Source organism: Rosa rugosa, chromosome 4, assembly GCF_958449725.1.
Source record: "Rosa rugosa chromosome 4, drRosRugo1.1, whole genome shotgun sequence".
Classification (NCBI taxonomy): domain Eukaryota; kingdom Viridiplantae; phylum Streptophyta; class Magnoliopsida; order Rosales; family Rosaceae; genus Rosa; species Rosa rugosa.
The window spans coordinates 52,615,914-52,636,401 of record NC_084823.1 but is presented as its reverse complement, the minus strand read 5'-3'; the positions used below and the strand labels follow the sequence as shown (position 1 = coordinate 52,636,401).

The following is a 20,488-nucleotide window of genomic DNA, read 5'->3' as shown; positions in this document are numbered from 1 at the left end:
AGAGAGACATTTTTAGGATAAGGTTTTCCTTGCATATAAATCCAGGTCTCAGTCCATATTGAGTAGTCACACTAATAACATTGGTACCAGAAATTAATAATCCAGTGATGGCTTCCTCCTTATCCAAGTTTCATTTGCTTCTTGCCTTTGTTGTTTTGATCTTGTTCCAGCTCTCTTTTTATGCCGCAGCAGACCCTCCTGGTATGTACGATGTATCTCTCCCTTTGTGATTTATCTTATATAAGATATTAGAGGCTAAATGTTGATCTATGGTGAACTGCAGAAAGCGATCTTTGCAATTTCGACGATGAAACTGACTTGGACTATAGTCTGGCACCAAAAGATGTTAATGCCAGAGGCAGTTGCCTTTACATAGGTGACTGTAACAGAAGTAAGGACTGCAAGCCCCTATGTGCAGCCAAGGGTATTCGTGCAGTGAAATGTGTTACCAACCCAGCTGGTGGAAAGCATTGTTGTTGTGCTCTTCCTAAACCCAAGTAGCCACCATATCATAATGTAGGAATATATATGGTGAATAATGTAAGAGAAGTGGGCTTGGGTTTGTTTGATTGTGATGATTGACAAATTTCTCTTGGGCCCTTATTTCTGTATGAATTCAAAGCTCATTGTGAGAACCCAATAATCAAATGGAAGGGAATATATTCAATCTATTAACTTCAATGCAGAACAAGTGAAGTAGTGAACAACTCGATTAAACCAATTAGTGTTGTGGGGAACTCGATCATTATACTAAAAAATGATGAGTAATGTGAAACAGAGCAGGTAAACTAAGAAACCTCCATAATCAAAGTAATTTGAGGTAAAAGATTGATTTCATATCTTAATCCCAGGTTTGTTTCTGCATGCATGACTGGCCTCTATTTAACATTTTCCATTCATTTTTCCTTTCACCAGCGTAAAGATGCCTGAATTCAGTCATGGAAGGGATCCATCGATTTCAACGAAGATTTTAATGAAATCGGTAATTGGAGCCTTCTAAATTTTAATTGGATGTTGAAATGGATTACAAACCCGAATTCATTGCTACATTTTAGGGCCTATTAGGAGCAAGGGGGATTGAGGATTTTCTTTGAGCTCGAGTCTACTGGTGAATTCATGAGAAGAAAAATGACGATCATGTCATTAGCGGTGAACGGGCTAACTCTGCAGGAGTTGAATTGTTTCCCACTCAACAAATTCCTCGAGCTGCTGTCTGGTTACATGAAGGGGAGATATTACATGAAGAACAGCATAGGGTGGTGGTCATTTCCCGCTCACAAATGCACAGTATCTGAACCTCTATTGAATTCGGCAAGGAGTCTATTTTCCAATGCATAAGATATACTCTTGGTTAACCTCACAGAAGATGAAGAAATTCTGCATTCTTTGATTCTGTTACTGTGCATTTGAGAAATTGTGTTGTTTCATTATTTCTCTTAACAATATGTCTTTCATTCAATTTATTTCATCCTAAACAGTCTTGTCAAGTCATATCCAGATATGATACATATACCATAGAAATATAGACAATAACCCTTTTATCAGAAAAGAAAAAGACTTTTGCTTCGTTTCATCAAGCTTCACAGCTGGGCACCTAATTTAATCACCAATTTTTATGAAGTGGTAGACCGTGCAAACACTAAAGATATGCCTGTACACTTCATTTCTGTCTAATACTCTATTTTTTTTTTATAGCAATTAATCTGTTCATGCTTATTAATCAGTTCATTCAAAGGATTTGAAACCTGGGGGCTTGTGTCCAGGGCCTTGAGTGTGGGGGATGAAATCAACTGTCCCAGATTTCTGTGTCTCAATTTTGTCCCCTCAACATGATTGGTCTACAGAAATTAAAAAATAAAACAAAAGATTAAGAAAATATTTTTTTTAATCTATGTGGATCAATCATGTTGAGGGAACAGAATTGAGATAAAATAATAGAGACAGCTGATTTCATCCCTGGGGATAGTCCCTAAGGTTAATGCAAGTGGTATTTTTGAACTGTTTAATGGAATTCATGCAACAACATAATTCAATTCTACAAAACTACTATCTGTTTTCCTCCACAACTAAACTCCTACAACTTGGAGAATAATCAGAAGATTGCATACACAGTAATCAGTGATCATATCCTGTTCTATACCATGTGATCTTCAGAGTTGTCCTCAGTTTACTCATTTGCTGCTGAGGTTGGCTGTAATCAGCTCTCACTGTAAATCATATCAATATAGGAATGATAGTTAGTCATCATAGATTTTTATTTTTATTTTTAAAGAGGATAAAAGAATTTCGCTCCTACCCCATGGTGACTCAAACCCATGACCTCGATATCAATCAAAGGAGACAGAAAAGCATAGTAAAAAATGGTTTCAGCATAGAGGTAGTTTTGTAATATATTTTCATAAGAGCTAATGGCCTTAATCTAAGCAAGGTTCATTTCTTTTAGAGTTTGATTTAAGCATGTCAGATTCCAATAGAGATTGACATAAGATTGAATAATAGACGAATGGTTGATGATGCACAACTGTAATATATTTTTGTTAAGTCTATCTATTTTTGTAACCAACATATAAAAAACAGTGTTGGTTAGAATAATTTTTTTAGAAAAATGTAAATAGACAAGCCTGATTAGTATACCGACTTTTTGCTTCTATAAATATATCAAATCACTCAAAACAGCAGCCTTTGAAATACACAAGTAACCCCGCAGCATGGCGTGGCGTCGTTCAGCCCCCTAGTGTTTCCTAATGCTATAGATCCTATGGATACCATTTGGGTCCCAAGCTCCCAAGTAATTTCAAATATTATTAGCTTAACGAAATTATCAACTCGTAATTTATTTATCTTATATACAAACATTGTGTTTATATTTTGTACAAGGGAGAATATCACAAATTATCACTCAACTTTTACCTATTCGACACTTTGGTCACTCACCTTTTAAATATATAACTTTGGTTACTCAACTTTAACTTTGTTATTCACTTTAGTCACTTAATTAATTTTTTAATTAAAAAAAAATTATTTAATTACCACAATATTAATGATATTTTCATCCAATCAATTGTGAAAAATTGAGAAATCTGTGTTAGAATGATTGGGAGAAGTGATTAAAGTGAGATAAAATGTCATTTTGGTGACTAAAGTGATTGACAGAGTAATAGTTGAGTGATCAAAGTGATATATTTGAAAGGTGAGTGACCAAAGTATCGAATGAGTCATAGTTGAGTGACCATTTGTGGAATTATCCTTTTGTACAATTTCTTTCTTAACCTTTTTCTTTCAACTTGAATTTTTTTCAAGAATTAATCGCAACCTCCATAACTCTATTTAGTATTTACTAGAGTTCGATCTTTTTGGTGACTTTGCACCTGCTTTTTATTTGATAATGGTTGGGGAGATGTCTCGTGCGTTTAGTTGTCTCTCATACGATCATTAATTGTTGTGTCATTAGCTTTGGAAATGCGAGGAAGGCTGCAATTTTCCACAACACGCACCGAAAGATGTTAACGCAAGAGGCAGCTGCCTTTACATAGGTGACTAACAGAAGATAGGACTGCAAGCCCCTATGTGCAGCCATGAGTATTCCTGCAGTGAAATGTGTTACCAACCCAGCTGGTGGAAAGCATTTTTGTTGTGCTATTCCTAAACAAGTAGCTACCATATCATAATGTAGGAATATATATGGTGAATTTCTCATAGTGAAGAGAATTTCATTGACCAATTTCTTTTGGGCCCTTGGTTTCCAGTATGAATCAATACTTAGTGGGCCGGGATCACAATTGCTGCTCCATTCTCCGGCGTAGAAGAAAACAAAAACACTGTCTACACACACGTACATGTTGATTCTCTTTTTTTTTTTTTTGGTTACGTACATGTTGATTCTCTGGATAGTGACTATGGGGCCGTGACCATGATTGGACTTCGTCCATTATAGGCTCTATGCTCATGAGTCATGACACGTAGGAACATACAGTAATGAAAGGACAAAACCAGACATCCGTCCGAGAAAGCTCTGTGATCAGCCAGAAAAAATTGACTGACCTTGCAGACCGGCAGAGACGGGTTTTGGTTGCTCAGTGAGCACAGCAGTGCATCGCATGCAGTTCTGGCAAACCAACAGACAGGTGAAATAAGAAAAATAAAAAATTGAAAATGGAAAATATTTATGCCCTTTATAACTTGTGGACCAAACAATGTATATGGAAAACATTCAGATTCAGTAGATTTAAAAATGCTTTGTGCAATCCACAAATAACTAAATGGCACTCACATTGTTGAGACTTCGAGAGTTGTAGTAAATTTGGTCGAGAAATATGGACGTAGAATAATGGAAATTCTTCACTTGCACTAATCGAACACTTATAAGATGGTCTAACCCTTGGTATTTGTAATCAATTTTTTTTAATAATTAAAATTTGTATTTAGTATAATCTAATCATCCATTTATGTTGGTGCAAGTGCACATAGATGCACTGAATCATTTTCCATAAAAAAAAATACAGTAATTCATTTGAACAATGGATTACACTTTAGTACGGGGTTGATAATAGGTAATACCGCTAGATTGTTTTAAATTTGTAATCTAAAAGAAGAGAATTGTGCTTGTGTTTAATTCACTTAAATCATAGTCTACTTTCAACCTGCTCAGATACCTATTGACACACACTTTAACATTACCTTGTTAAAAAGAATTTGGAATTTCTAACATAATTAATAATATTAATTATAAAGTAGAACAACGAAACGAGTTTCAATTATTAGCTTAGAGGGTCAATATCTCTGAAAGTGTTATTAGAGATCATAAGTTTTTGGATTATAAATACTTTCAATACTTGACGATGTTTTGTTTAAATATAAATTCATTGAACTCCACTTTTGTGTAATACAAAAAATAATAAGGTCAACTAATCAACAAATTTGACAAGCTCTATAATTTATATTAGGGTTCATCGATCTATTGTCACTCTACCATTTTCTTAGTTCACCCTACTAACATTTGAATTCTTCAAATATCATATTACGTAAGTGCAAAATGACTAGTAAATACACTAATTTTCTAAAATCCCAATCCATAAGGAAAACTAAATACATAACCAATTTATTAAATACAAAGGCTATATAATTTCTTATTGGATAACATTAATATTCATTAGAGGTGGCAAACGGGCTAGGCCAGGTCACTTAATTGGGCTTTCAGGCAATGTTCGGGTCGGCCCATATACTCAAACATTAGGCCCAACCCGACCCACGACCCAAGCCCACAACGTGTCGGGCTAATAGGCTGGTCATGCCGTGCTTGTATCATGTCAAAAATTAAAATTAGTTGAGGCCAATATTATAAGGGTGCGGCTATTGCCACCCTATCATTTTCTTTGTTCACCCTACTTGCTCATTGTTGAAATAAATTCACTTATCTACCTCATTTCTCTTTCCAAAAATATCCTTAATTATATGACATATCCAATTAAAAAAAGATTTTTTTTTTATAACAAAAATATCTCATTTAATTTATACCAATAAAAAAATATATATACTAAAGTTTCATAATAAAATCATAATCTGGCTTACTTCCATTTTTTTTTATTTTTCTTCTTTCAGTTTCAATGTTTGTCTATTTCAATATATGTCAAAAGATTAGTAAGTTAACAACTATGAATAATGAAGAAGAGATTGATTTTTGTTTCCTATTTAAAATTTTTACTTTTGGTGTTCATAAAGGGTTTTTTTTTTTTGAGAGAAAAAGAATATTCATTCAATCACCAAAACCATACATTTGGGGGGGGGGGGGGGGGAAGGGTGGGGACATAGGCCAAAACCCCAAGAGAAGACAGTTACAGGTACTATGAGCCGATAGGGGCTCAACTATGACCGCAATACGCCAATTTCCAAGGCTACTTAGACCAAATTTACCCGAGTTTCTCAGTAAACTCCTGTAATCAACAGCATAAGAGACTACGTCCTCTTCGACACCGTGTCTCAAAAAAGCCAAGACCACGTGCAAGGATCGCATGTCAGCATATTAACACCAAGAATAAACCGACCATAAACCTAATCGTCACCGGGTATGACACTATAACCATGGCACCACAAAATAAACCAACCCCAGCTCAAGAGAGTGGGGACTTATTAACCCTAACCAAAAAACCCTAATAAAGAATTAGAACTAGCCGCAGCCCTCTCCTTCCTTTCCCCAAAGCTCCGACACCAGCCTAAGAGCAATCATAAAAAAACCAAGAATTGTCCAGCTGATCTTCTCATCTCCAGGCCACCACCCCCCTCCACTCACCCAGCCATCAACCCTTTGCCATAGGGCCTGACTACCACCAACATACCACTATCCCCATCCATGCTGACCATCGACACTGATCACCGCTCCACTAGCCATAGCCACCACGCATCAAAATCAGAGAAGCCCATCCTTTGAATCCTTGTCTCCCCGTCCACCATCGTGCTCCAAGAACCGCCGTCGTCACCGTGTGGAAGCAAAAGAGATGCTGCACGACACCACGTCCAAAGCAACTACATCCCCGCCCGGCTGCAACCACCATACTCCGACTAGGCAAAGCCTTCATCGGCGTTGGGGCGCCGAGGGATGAAGGAAAACAGCGCACGAAGAAACCCAAGTTTTGACTCCGACTTTTTTGGAGCAAAACCTAATTCATTAATCATGTTAAACGTAGATTTTTTAAATGTTCATAAAGGGTATTATTACAAGGATTTTGATGAATTTAACATTAATGATTTTGTGAATTCAATAACGAACGCTGAGGAGGCAAAAAAAAAAAGACAAAAAAAATAGTAATAAATTCAAATTGGTTGGAGAAATGAAGATTAATGTTATCCAATGAGAAATTAAGTAGTCTTTATATTTAATTAATTGATTATGTATTTAGCTTTCCTTATAGATTTGGATTTTAAAAAATTAGTGTACTTATTAGTCACTTTGCACTTGGTGACTTGGGTAAGATAGTCTTTCAATAATTTAAATATTTGTAGAGTGAATTAAGAAAATATTAGGGTAGCAATAGCTGCACCCATATTATAAATAGAAGTTGGTACTCATGTACTACCCTAAACCATTTGTTAAAATTTAATGTTATAAATTTATTGTTTATAAATTATATGTTATCTTTATAAAATAAAATAAAAAAAATAGTGTTTATAAATTATATATTTATCTCTATATTATAAGAAAAAGTAAAATAAAAATTATATTATAGAAACGGGTCGGGCCACCCAATAATATATTGTGCTCGGGCGGTTTCAAACTGCTAACGAGTTAGGGCCGTGCCGGGGCGCTTTTAAACGTGCCGTGTTCGAGTCTAGCAGCCCGTTTGCCACCTCTAATCTTCATCTTTTCCACCCAAATATGAATTTATTACTTATCTTTTAGGTGTTAGTGAAAAATGAATCAAGTAATGTGAGGATAATCTTATGAGTAATATATATGAGCCTGAATTCAGCTTCTTCACTAGCTAGTCCATGAGTCAGACCCAAGACCTCTTCATTTATAATGCTAGAAATCACTTTTTAGCAACCAAATGTCGATTTACATTGGCATGGAGAAGTTTGGTCATTCCTTGGATTTATATGGCATACTTGAATCTCTGACTCTTCACTCGTCTTATTTACTTTCTAGGCAATTTAGTGATTTAATGAAATATTAGATTTTATAGTGACATTTGGTATCTGAAGCTTTAGTTATGAGCCGAAGGCAAGTCACTTGTATTAGGCAATTTAGTGATTTAATGAAATATTAGATTTTATAGTGACATTTGGTATCTGAAGCTTTAGTTATGAGCCGAAGGCAAGTCACTTGTATTAATGCCATTTGATCCATTTCAGCTAATTAAGTAGTTCAATATGAAGAGAGCCAACATCTTTAGAAACTTTTTTTTAGAATTTAGATGGCCGGAATGAATGTGATAGAGAGAAACATACGGGTGGTGTGATAAAGTAATCTGAGATTCACATCTAAAACCAATTGGCAATGGATGGAGTGGCCCAAACCCTTATAAACTCATAGGCAATGTCCCATTTTTCCCATGTGGGATGTATATATTCTCAACACACCCCCGCACGTGTGGCGAATTTTCAAGCCATACACGTGGACAACTTTGGGTGATGTGGAGCCCATGTGGCCGTTAGGCATGCACACGTGGGTAACCTGCTTTGATACCATGATAAAGTAATCTAGGGTTCACATCTAAAACCAATTGGCACATTCTCAACATGGTGGTGCCGCCGCACTCACCTTCCAAATCAACAAACAATGGGAGCTCCATATAAATTATAAAATTAAGTTGCAGTAGTCAAATCAATTTTTTTTTTTTTTGAAAGGGCAGTAGTCAAATCTTTTTATATATACAAAGACAAGTTGATTTCTTATATAGAAAGAGACAATTGTATGATTGTGGTCCTTTTCCCAGTTGCTTGTATAAAACGATGCAACTAAAACTGGTAGTGTTTTTCAAACATTGCATGCATGCATGTTCAATAGCTGATAAAAACAAAAATAATCAAGCATGTCGTAAACGAAGATTTCAATTAATAAGCACGATTAGCTAATAGATCAAAAGGTTGAACATACTTTTCAGCCATCCTCAATTTTTCATACACCTTGCAAATTAAATTAAACCGGTAGATCATGACATAGTCCGCTAGAGGTATTTTCCAACACTATGGTGGGAATGGCAAAAGCTAAGAGGTGTTACAGTTTATCATTTTTGCCCAATTTCCTTTGATACTAATGATATAATTAACCGTGCAAGCCTTTCCTCCATGGTGAGTGATTGTCCTACCTTAATGGTAGTTTTTGAGCATGTCTCAATCACCCACAGAGAATCTCCTTTATGCGGAATGGTTTTGCTATTCTTTTCTAATACCCAGTCTTATTAGTGCTTTCTTGATGAAATTTTGGAGCAGTAGTTATGCCCTAATTTATACATCACCCACAGCCCACAAGATTCAAAACTATCCCGTGATGCATTAAACCCTCACATTATTTTCTAATACCTTTGGTTGGAATCTTTTCTGCTACACTATGTTCGATGGATTATGGGTTCTGTTCCCAGGGAGTATCTCCTATATGTGGAATGGCTTTGCTATTCATTTCTAATACCCAGTCTTATTAGTGCCTTCTTGATGAAATTTTAGTGCAGAAGTTATGCGCACATTAGTTCATACATCACCCATAACCCACAAAACTCAAAACTATCCCGTGATGCGTGATGTATAAACCCTCACATCATTTACCTGGTTGGCATGTCTTCTGCTATACTATGTTTGGTGGGTTATGGGTTCTGTTCCTAGAGAGTAGTATCTTCTCTATGTGGAATGACTTTGCTTTTCTTTTCTAAAACAGTCTTATTAGTGCTCTCTTGATGAGAATTTGTGCACTAGTTCATACATCACTTACCTCTGTTTGGCATCTCTTTTGCTACACCCTGTTTGGTGGGTTATGGGTTTTGTTCGGGCACATGCAAGTTGCAACCAAGTGCCAAGATTTTTAAAACTTTGTATTTTCTAAACAGAGCCAAAGGGATCGATTTTGCTATCAATGTTTTCCAATGCTACAGATCCTATGGATACCATTTGGGTCCCAAGCTCCCAAATCCCTAGTAATTAGAAAGATCAGTATTAGCTTGATGAAATTATCAAGTCATTATTTATACCTTATATATAAACATTGTGTTTGTAGTTTGCACACTTTCTTTCATTCAAATTTCTTTACATTTTAATTTCTTTTAACTGCAAAATTTTGATAATGATGGTCCATGCTTAACTAATTGTACATTTGAACAAAAATGGGTGTTTCTAACATAATCCCCTCCCAAGAGTGAACAAAAATGGGGCACACCATAATCAACACCATACTTGTATGAGGTTGCACCGCTATATATAGCTGGGAAATGTCTAGTTATAAACACCGTACCACAACAGCCATAAGTGGTCCATGAGAAAAAATTTAAATTATGAATATAGAGCGGGACAAATGAGAGAGATAGAGTCCTAGTAAGACGACGATATAATTCATTAATTCTCAGGTCTCTGGTCGATTTGTATACCCTGGTGGCCTGGTCTCTGCAGGTGTAGCCCCTGATGACCTTGTTTCATATGGTATCAATTTGATAAGGAAGTTAGTTTTGTCTGTTTCAAAGAGTGAGACCCACATGCAGTTGGAGGGAGCAAGACCCTGTCCATCAAGCAAAAAATTTAGACCAAAAAATGAATATATATATATATATATATATATATATATATATATATATGATATTACTAGCTTGCTGCATATATAAATCTTTTATCTGAATCTTAATATGGTTTAATCTCTATAGATTACTTGGCAGTTTTCAAGTATTAAAGTGAAATATTTATGTATCGTGGAGGAACTTGGATGTTGAAAAATTAGAAACAGATGATTGTAAACATTAGGGCACCTGTTCCTTATAATGACATATCATTGCTTCAAATTTCATGAATTTCTAAATAGCAGTTTTTACTACATTCACATGATCATTCAAAATCTTCATCAGTAATATTCAAAAATTCATCTCTAGTTTCACCATTGATTGTGAACCATTTTCAGGCTTCAGTGATAGTCATTACTCATTACCAGCATCAAATTTGTGTCCTTGGGACTCCTTTTCAGCTTTACATTTTGTTGGAATTCAGTGCACATTTTACCTATATTCTCTCGTTTTGCAGCATTTTTCGATTCTATATCTTTCAAGCATTTTTTGTGAAACCCTTTTTAGGTGGCAATATGTGAGGTGATTCTCCTTGTGAGATCCTAACAATCAAATGGAAGGGAAAATATTCTCATTTAATTATTATTATGAATGTAGAACAACTCAAATAAAACAATTAATATTCTGCTAAACTCCTTTATACTCAAAAATAAAATCAATCCCATCCAAACTTTCATTTTGGTGCTTAGCTCCACTTCTTTTCTGGAGTCTTCCTATGCAAGCCATATTATACCTTGATCAAAGTAACTGGAGGTAAAAAGAAAAAATTCATATCTCAACGAAATTGGATCGGTAACTATAAAAGACAACAAGTTGATTTAAACACAGCAGGCATGATAAACCAGTCAAAAAAAAAAAAAAAAACTAAATACGTACTCTAAATCGTAGTAACTTGGTGACGGATTGATCCACATCTACTTGTAAGGAGCTTAAGAACTTAAAAGCAGGTTGCAATTTAAACAGGGGCAACAAATTAACGTCTAAGCTGATATTAGGGTTATTTCCTCACTTCCAACGTGAAACGTCCGGACAAAACTAACCGTACTGAACGTGGGTACTCTGCTTTATCCCACTCAAATGTAAAACGAAACCAGAGCACCTCACAGAGTCACAGCACACACAGCCTGCAGCTATAAGTATTTGCATTCTCAGGAAGAGAATCCCTCAGTTTTTTTTCACATTTCTCAATTGTCAACTCCTCCTCCTTCTTCTCATGGCTTCTCTTCCCATCCTTACCATCCCTTTCTCTGCTTTGTCTTGCAGAAGACCTCCAAACCCTAAGCCCTCTTCCCCATATCTCTCCCGCCTGGTAAAGGCTCCCAACTACTCCGTTTCTTCCCTCCACCAAAAACAGCACTTCCGATTCTCAGCCAAAAGAACACCAGAGGATGATGACCACTCCAAGTCGGAGCCGCCGAGCAAGGGAAAGGCTGACTCGGAGGCGAGCAAGGAGGTCAACCAGGCCGAGAAAAAACCGGTCGACTCAAAGGCTCCAGTCGAGGCAGAAGTTGAGTCGGAGCCGCCGAGCAAGGGAAAGGCTGACTGGGAGGAGAACAAGGAGGTCAACAAGGCCGAGAAGAAACCGGTCGACTCAAAGGAGGTGAGCAAGGACGACAACCAGGCTGAGAAGAAACCGGTCGACTCAAAGGCTCCAGGCGAGGCAGAAATTGGGTCGGAGGAGATTTCTGATCACAAAGAGTTGGGTGAGAAGCTGTTGCAGAGGCAACCGATTCAATTCTTGGTGGATGCTTTTGCCAAACGTCCTTGGCCAGGTCAGGGAGAAGTCGAAAGGGAAAAACTAGTGATCGACTGGGCCCGCAGACTAGCCCCGGTCCAACACCCTGAAGAGTTCCGTGAAATGTTCACCTATAAGGATCAGCATTGGATCAAGGCCTATTACGGGAGAGGGTCGGCGAAGATTTTCTTTGAGATGGATTCTACTAATCAGTTTATGAGAAGAAGAATGGCGATCATGTCATTTGCTCTGAACGGGCTAAAGCTACGGGAGTTGAACTGTTTCCCACTGGGAAAATTCCTCGAGCTGCTGTCCATTGCTGATGAAGAGCACGTCAGTGATTTCCAGAGTCTGTTTTCTGAAATGCGGCTTCGGGCAAACAGGATTAATTGGGGTCCTACTAGGTAATGGTCTAGGGCTTTGCTATGGTGGTCTTTCCTTGTTTGAACTTTTCTAATGAGATATCTGTAGTTTGCTTTTGGGTCTGAATGAGATATCTGTAGTTTTCTTTTGGGTCTGAATTATGAGATATCTGTAGTTGATCGAATGTTGAGAGACATATATATTTGTCTTTTAAAGATCAGCACTATGCTTTACTTTTTAAATTTTTTTAGTAGTGCGCTATGTTTCTGCAAATTACTAGTTGGATTGGTCTTTCTTATTTTATGACTGCTTTTGTTTCCTTCTCTAAAATTCAAAAACATTGTTCTTCAACTGCTACCCCAGATTGTAGATCCATATCAGATCTAGGCAAAAGTTTAAGAAAAAATTGAGAGAAATAAGGAAAAACGTAATGATTGGGTTCTTTTCTTTCTGACTATCCAAAATCAACTCAACTAAATAATCACTGGTATTGGGAGGCTCATTAATGCTGATTAGTGCATTAGCACCTCATTCTTTAACTACTAGAACTGTAGAAATCAGTACCAGTAACATTAATTCTTTTCATGTTCGATTTATAACACAAGTATCATATTTCATTGTGTGATGTCCTTCTCGATCAATCTATAATTTGAACTCGTGTTATGTTTAATTTCTTTATCAAGTGGATCCATCAGTCCCCAAATGAAGCTATATATCAGGATGTCAATTACTCGGTCCATGGCAGCAACATGGGTGTGGTTCCGCAACATATACAACTCAGAGAATATAGGTTATGTGCAAAAGTAAAGGAACTCTTAAAACTGACCACAGTTCTTACTTCGCTGATAAACTCGTTAATCACCATACTAGGCATAACATCCGAGCATTAAAACTGATATTAGAAGGGGAATGGAGGAGAAATGAAACCAACTTTGGCTCAATACTTAATCATTGACATGCATTAGACATTTGGCTGACAAAATCAGTAAACATAGCCCAATATTTAGGTGAATTAAACAACTGCTCCTTGTTGGCCCTGAGCTTGAATGAGAAGGAGGGGTTTTCCAGTCCAGATAAGTAATGCTTGGACATTGTTACCACTTGTTTCAACGATATTAGTCTCCCATTGCAAAAGGATGCAGAAGTTTCACCTTCCACGGGAATACCACAAACCCTAGCAGCCGAGAGCATCTGTTTGAGAAGACCTTCTGGACTACTGGTGGGATACCTTTCCATCTCATCTTTCAAGTCAAAACAGGAGCAGCATAACGCAAACCCATGCCTAAGAGACATAGTTTGCCTATTAATTAAGGAATGAACAAACTAAATGTATAACAGCTGGGATTAAATAACATGACTATACGATGTCCATACCTAGCAAACATGCGAGCAAACGGCAAGTATCCATCTCTTGTTGAAGTGTTGTAATAGCCAGCAGTCAGCTCCGAAACATGAGACTGAGTGAGGTAATGGCAATAGTGCCCTGCTAGTTTTGCTGACATAATAACATTTGTTCCCGAGAAAATGGCCTCAGCTTGCTCGCATATCCTTTCTCCGTGCATAAGCAACATTCCAGAGTACCATTCAAGCAAAAATGCACCGTACGGCGTATTCCAAGAATCATTACCATTTTCGGCAAATTGCAATTGTTCTGCAACACGATACACATTTCCCCATTCAGGCATTCCGACCTCTCTGGCGTGTTCTTTGAGAGACGCAACCATATACTGGTCATGGAATTGAAAACAAAATAACGTACGTACATTAGCGTACTCAGTAGATGGATAGTGTAGGAAAGACCTCATTCGATTCATAATTTCATATAATCAACTATTTTTTCCCAAGTACCTTATCATAGCAATGAAACTTTCCAGCACGACCCAATAACAAATCCTGGGAATCAGAAGAAGGATATCTTAATTCACCTTCAGGGCCCATACCAACTTGAATTCCCTGCAAGAAGAGGTTTTGCGCATTGATTTATTATGTATGTACTGTATGTCTATGGCATACATAAGGGAAATTGTATAATATGTATAACCACTCACTGTTATAACAAGACCTAGAAAAGGTCTGAAATTGTCTCTGAAGCTCCTCATGAAATCTGCATATGCTTCGAGTGGTGAACGCCCCCGTAAAACAGGAAGGGTATCACACCCGAGCGAAATGTATTCTTCTTTATGCCATCCATGTCTTTCAGCACATACCAAATCACGATTTTTATAGAACTCTTCAAGTATCCATAGAGGAAGGCTAACCCTAACAACAAACATACATGCATGCTTAGATTTCAACCAAGCCAATAATAGTTAAAAATAGCATCAACCATATCTCTCTCTCTCTCTCTCTCTATATATATATATATATATAGAGAGAGAGAGAGATGGTTGATGCTATTTTTAACTATATATATATATATATATATATATATATATATATATATATATATATATATATATTATATTAGATTCTATCCAGACAGTATATACATATACACTGACCTTTCGACATGCACTTACTTTTCTGCGCAACTTTGAGTATGAGGATAACCCTCGTGAAACGCAAGCACGACCCGAATCTTTAATCCGCTGCGCTGAACCAGCTCGGCCATCTCCAAAAAGGGTTCCCAATGATAAACCCTAGGCTGATCCCTCTCTACCAGGGCCCACCACACATCCATGACCACGCCTTCAACTCCTGCTTCTGCAAGCATCCCAAGTGACTCAACCGTGAACTCGCGCCTGCCCACGGTGCCCACCGGGTCCGCGTAGACATTGAGCTCAGCTAAAGGTAGCGTGACGTACACTGGCGAGGCGGTGGAGGAAGATTGCTCTGATAGGTTGAGCTGCCGACGACCAGCGGCAGAGCGGGTGGTGAATCGTTGATGATGAATTATGGGGTGAGGTTTCGTGCGAAAGATACAAGGGAATCGAGTTAACGTTGATGGGGAGTGTATAATGGAAATGGTCGACATTATTTAAAAATAGTTTATAAACAAGTTGTTAGAGTTGCAGTTTATAAACAAGTTTAAGTTGCTCTTGAAATTAAGATTTTGAAAACAAAGTTGCGGGTTTGTCACGTTTATCAAAATTGTTTGGAGATTGATTGAGATATGACTTCTTTAATCAGATGGGAATCTTAGAGAAATACCCGGAAATGCAATACCAATTTTGAAACCGTATCATCAATAAGGATTGAAATTGTAAACTGTTTTGACTAGAAAAATTCTTCATTCACCATGCTGATTGACCAAAGAATCCTTCATCAACTATTCTAGGATCTAGCTAGATATAATAGTTGAAAATAAAATGCCTTTAACTTGCCAATATATATATATATATATATATATATATATATATATATATATATATTTCAGCCTTGAATCTTAATCACACGAGCTGCTCCTTCTTCATCTCCGGCGAAACGTACTTCAGTTTCCAAACCGGAGAAACATGATGAGTTCCAAGTGTCCCAACTCTATTGTCGACCTCAACTCCTTTCGATTTTTCATGGACATGGGATCATCTTCTAGGGTTATGCCACCCAAATATCAAAGACCAACCTCAAGCTTGTATCTTCATTCACGTGATGCTTTGTCTTCCTTTGGCAGAGGAATTTGTGCCCTAAGGGACACTGCTGCTGAAGATTTCAATTTTTCATGGGCGATCGGAAATAGTATGCATCTGCGGACAGACGCATGTTATGCCAAGGTCATGAAATTCGGTGAACTATCTTCTTCAACGGGTGAATATGCGATGATCTACTACAGAATTCTAGTTCAGGTATTGCTGCAGTACATTTTTCACAAGTCTCGGTTTATTGTGATCTCGATTGTTGTTTTCTGTCAAAGTGTTTATTAAAATTTGGATATTACTACTTGTCAGGTCAAATGGTTGTTGAAACTTTCAGAGATCCCAGAATTCAGAGACGTACCTAGTTTCAGTGAGCATGCTCAGTGTTACTTACAATGAATTATTGATCGATTTTGCATGGTGGAAGCCATAGAAATGACAGAGAGGTTGGAGAAAAAAACAAACCATGATCATGTTAAAGCAGTGGAATACTTCTTGAAGCTGAGATGCAGATCAAGACCAGAGATAGCTAAGGTTGAAACTTGCTTCATTCACTTAATTCTGAAACAACCTGCTCCTTGGGACAATTCTTAACCTGCTCATTCACCCCCTTTTTTGGGTAACTTTTAACATTCATATTCCTAACCGTTCTGTTACAATCACTTTATTCAAAATCAATCAATTCGAAGACCATTTATTCATCCATTTTTAAGAAATAAATGGGTAGTTCGTATTGATCTTACAACCGTTCATTTGGTTGATACAATTGCATACACACAAGACTCTCAATTTAATTGATTTTTTGTAAAAATGATCTTGAAAGGAATAAAATATGTAATGAACGATTTAGAATCTGAAAATGTAAGGCAAAGATAAACTAACTTCGTGAACATTTTCATATCCATCTTATTATTAATGTTTTTGCTTCAATCGTTCTAAGAAATTGTGTAAAATTACTTGCCCACTGTAGGTGCTCGATACTTTTCATTTTGCTTGCACATCAGAGGACATCAACAGTCTTGCGCATACGTTAATGTTAAAAGATGCTATGAACAATGTTATATTTCCTGTCATGGACGATCTGATCAAGGCAATGTCTACCATGTCAAGGGACAATGCTTCCATTCCAATTCTTTCTCGCAGGGACGGAAACACGGTCTCACCCACAACTTTGGGGAAGGAAATGGCCAATTTTGCTGTCAGGCTAAGCATACAGAGGCACAAACTTTCTCAAGTTAAGATAATGGGGAAGTTTCCTGGTGCTGTAGGAAGTTCCAATGCTCATTATGTTACATATCCTCATATTAATTGGCCGCAAATTGCTGAGGAATTCGTGACTTCTCTTGGAGTGAGTTTCAATCCTTATGTTACTGAGGCCGAGACTTACGACTACATGCCAAAACTTTTCAATGCTATTAACCGATTCAATAGTATATTGATCGACTTTGATAAAGATATGTGGGACTACTTACATTTTGGTTACTTCAAGCAAAGTGAGTATATAAATTTTCATTATAGTGAAGCAACTCTTGGTGCAGCTAGAGAAGCTCTTTCCTACCTGATTAGTTTGTTGCCTAGATCTCGTTTTCTGGAAGACTTGACTGATTCTAGTATTCGGAGGAACATGAGTAAAGGATTAGTATGTTCTGCTCTTGCCTACAAGAGTACACTTAAGAATATAGCAAAGATTCAGATTGATGAAGCTCTCGTGAGTGAGGAGTTGAACCACTCTTGGGAGGTACTTGCTGAAGCAGTACAAGCTGTAATTCGAAGATATGGTGTTCCTGCAGAGACCTATGAGAAGCTTAAAGAACTAACAACGGGGAGAAGGGTTACCAAAAAGAGTGTAAGAAAGTTTATTGAAGGCTTGGAATTACCTAAAGATCATAAGACCATTTTGTCAAAGCTAACCCCACATAGCTATGTTGAAGAAGATGTTAAATTCGCTAAAATGGTAGACATGGGAGTTAAAGCAGCTATAAGAAACACCAATATCAGTGCAACCGCTGGGCCACAATTGGATGTTCTGTGTACGGGTAAATTCAAGGACTTGGCTCCTTATATGAGTGAGTATGGTCTAATCTACTTCCGTGTTCTAGTTAAGATCAAATGGTTGTTACTGCTTTCAGAAATTCCTGAAGTGACAGAGGTACCTAGGTTTAGTAAATCTGCTCAATCTTATTTGCAAGAAATAATTGATGGATTTAACATCGATGATGCATTTGAAGTAAAGAACCTTGAGAAAGTGGCAAACGACGGTGTAGCTGCGGTGGAGCGGTTCACGAAACAGAGATGTGAATCACATCCAGAAATAGCTAAGGTTAACTGAGCCTCACTTTTCATTTACATTGTTTTGAGGGAAAGAGCGAGCCTCATATAATATATCAACGTTTCTCTTTTTTATTGAAGGTGGTTGGATTTTTTAATTTTGCTTGCACATCTGAGGAGGTCAACAATCTTGCCCATGCACTAATCCTAAAAGGAACCATGGACAATGTCATATTTCCTGCCATGGATGATTTGATTCATGCAATATGTGGCATTGCTAAGAACACTGCTCATATTTCTATTCTCTCTTCCACTCATGGACAGGTAAATAGTTGCTTCTTGAATTTGCCTCGAATCATTTCATACTTGCTATTTTAGCAGTAATGTTTTGTGGTTTAATCCTCCTTTATTATCTTGTAGCCTGTTGCGTTTACAACTTTGGGGAAAGAAATGGCAAGTTTTGCTGTGAGATTAAGCAGAGAACGGAAAGAGATTTCGCAGCTGGAGCTAATGGGGAATCTCGGAGGTGAGGTTGGAAATTACAGTGCTTATCATGTTGCATATCCTGGTATTAATTGGCCTCAAGTTGCTGAACAGTTTGTAACATCTCTGGGTTTGAGTTTTAATCCCTATGTTACCCGGATCAGAGCTTATGATTATGTGGCAGAACTTGTTCATGGCGTTAGCCAGTTCAACAAGATATTGACGGACTTTGATGGAGACGTAGAAGGCTACATGTCTATGGGTTGTTTTAAGCAAATAAACAAGACTAGTGAAGGCATTAACATTGGTGCGGCCAGTGGCAATCTGTGTTCCCTGAGCAGGAAGCTACCTATTTCAACTCTTTTGAGGAACATGGGGTCAAGATTAGAGCATTCTCTTGTCACCTACAAAAACACACTCGATCTAATATCAAGACTCGAGGTGGTCGATATAGATTGCCCGATTGAGGACTACTTGAACCTCTATTCCGGAGCTCTCGTTAAAGAGTTAGAGACGGTAGTGCAAAGATATGGTGTCCCCAAGCCCTATGAAAAATTTAAGGAACTAACCGGAGGACGAGCAGTCGTTACCAAGGAAAGTATACTGGATTTTATTCAACGCTTGGAAGTACCTAACGAAGCAAAAACCATTCTACTCAAGTTAACACGATGTAGCTACGTCGGAGCCGCTTCGGAATTGGCCAGAACAGTAGACATCGCCGTGAATTCTTAACTCTGTAAAGTTGTCATCCACTATTCCAGAGAGTGTACCTCTTTTTTTTTTTTTTTTTTTTTTTTGGAGAATGAGATAGTAACTCTTTTGGACATCAAGAAAAATTATGGGCCTCAATGACGAGCCCAATAACTCTAATTAATTTAGCCAATTGATTAATGGGCTTTCACGTGCGAGAGAGGAGGTTAAAGACGAAAGGACAATAGCCAGAGCGGTGACGTCACGGAGCATCATCATACCTGACAAGAGTCATCATTCTACCCAGCATGGTACATGACGTGGCAGGGACAGGACCTGGTGGGGACCACAGGGGGGACGCCATGATGGTCCCTCCCCTCCTCAGAGGCAGACCGCCACTGACGGAACCACAGTGGCGAGAAATAGAAGAAAAAAGAAAAGCATCTGAAACCGTCCGGCTAGTTGTTCCCCGCATCGCCGGCAGGGGCTCCCCTCTCAAAACGACGGCCGTCTGATTGACGCGTCAATCAATGTCTTTTCCGGGCCGCCACGTGCCCGGGTCGAGGAGGAGGAGGAAGAGAATTGTGGTTTTCGATACCCAAGTGAAGTGATGGTCCATGGAGGCTTTTCGTGAGTGATGATAAGGGTTGATGTGTCTCTGTACCACAAGTGAAAATGGCTCTTCCGCTCTTGAGGACTGCACATTGTATATGTTTCAGAGTCGGACCCCAAGGTACGTGATGCGTCTTTGTATGCAGCCGTATCAAGTGATGTAGTATATGTGTTCCGGTAGTATTGTTATGAGAGAGACAGTAATATTTGTCTGATCATCGATGCGTTAAACAATCTTTTGTATGCAAGAGTACCAAGTGATGTAGTATGTGTGTTCCGATAGTATTGTAATGAGACAATAATATTTGTCTGATCATCGGTGCGTTAAACATATCACGTGACACTGATACTACTGTTTCGTCAAAGATTTATTGTTTATAAAAAAAATCTACTTATTATTGATTTAGTCATGTTTCATTGTCCACTATAGTGAATGACATTCACAGTTTTAAATTAAATTCTTTTATATCAAATTTCTGATAAAAATAAGTCGTTAGATCGAAAATTAAAAACAT

General features: G+C 37.7%; 2 protein-coding genes across 2 annotated transcripts; one reads left to right on the top strand and one right to left on the bottom strand.

Annotated features, from left to right (window-relative positions):
- Positions 1-13,181: 13,181 nt before the first annotated feature.
- On the bottom strand, positions 13,182-15,322 carry LOC133745007 (beta-amylase 3, chloroplastic-like). Its single transcript, XM_062173016.1, has 5 exons — positions 14,878-15,322; positions 14,397-14,608; positions 14,197-14,301; positions 13,723-14,075; positions 13,182-13,630 (listed from the first exon to the last, which is right to left on the bottom strand). The coding sequence occupies exons 1-5, from the start codon at positions 15,320-15,322 to the stop codon at positions 13,297-13,299; spliced, it is 1,449 nt and encodes a 482-aa protein (XP_062029000.1). The 3' UTR covers positions 13,182-13,296.
- A 448-nt stretch (positions 15,323-15,770) lies between these two features.
- On the top strand, positions 15,771-20,247 carry LOC133706666 (uncharacterized). The gene is made up of 5 exons (XM_062132207.1): positions 15,771-16,130; positions 16,233-16,454; positions 16,891-18,240; positions 18,330-18,512; positions 18,609-20,247. Exons 2-5 carry the CDS (start codon positions 16,338-16,340, stop codon positions 19,401-19,403), a joined length of 2,445 nt encoding a protein of 814 aa, XP_061988191.1. The 5' UTR covers positions 15,771-16,130; positions 16,233-16,337; the 3' UTR covers positions 19,404-20,247.
- Positions 20,248-20,488: the final 241 nt, after the last annotated feature.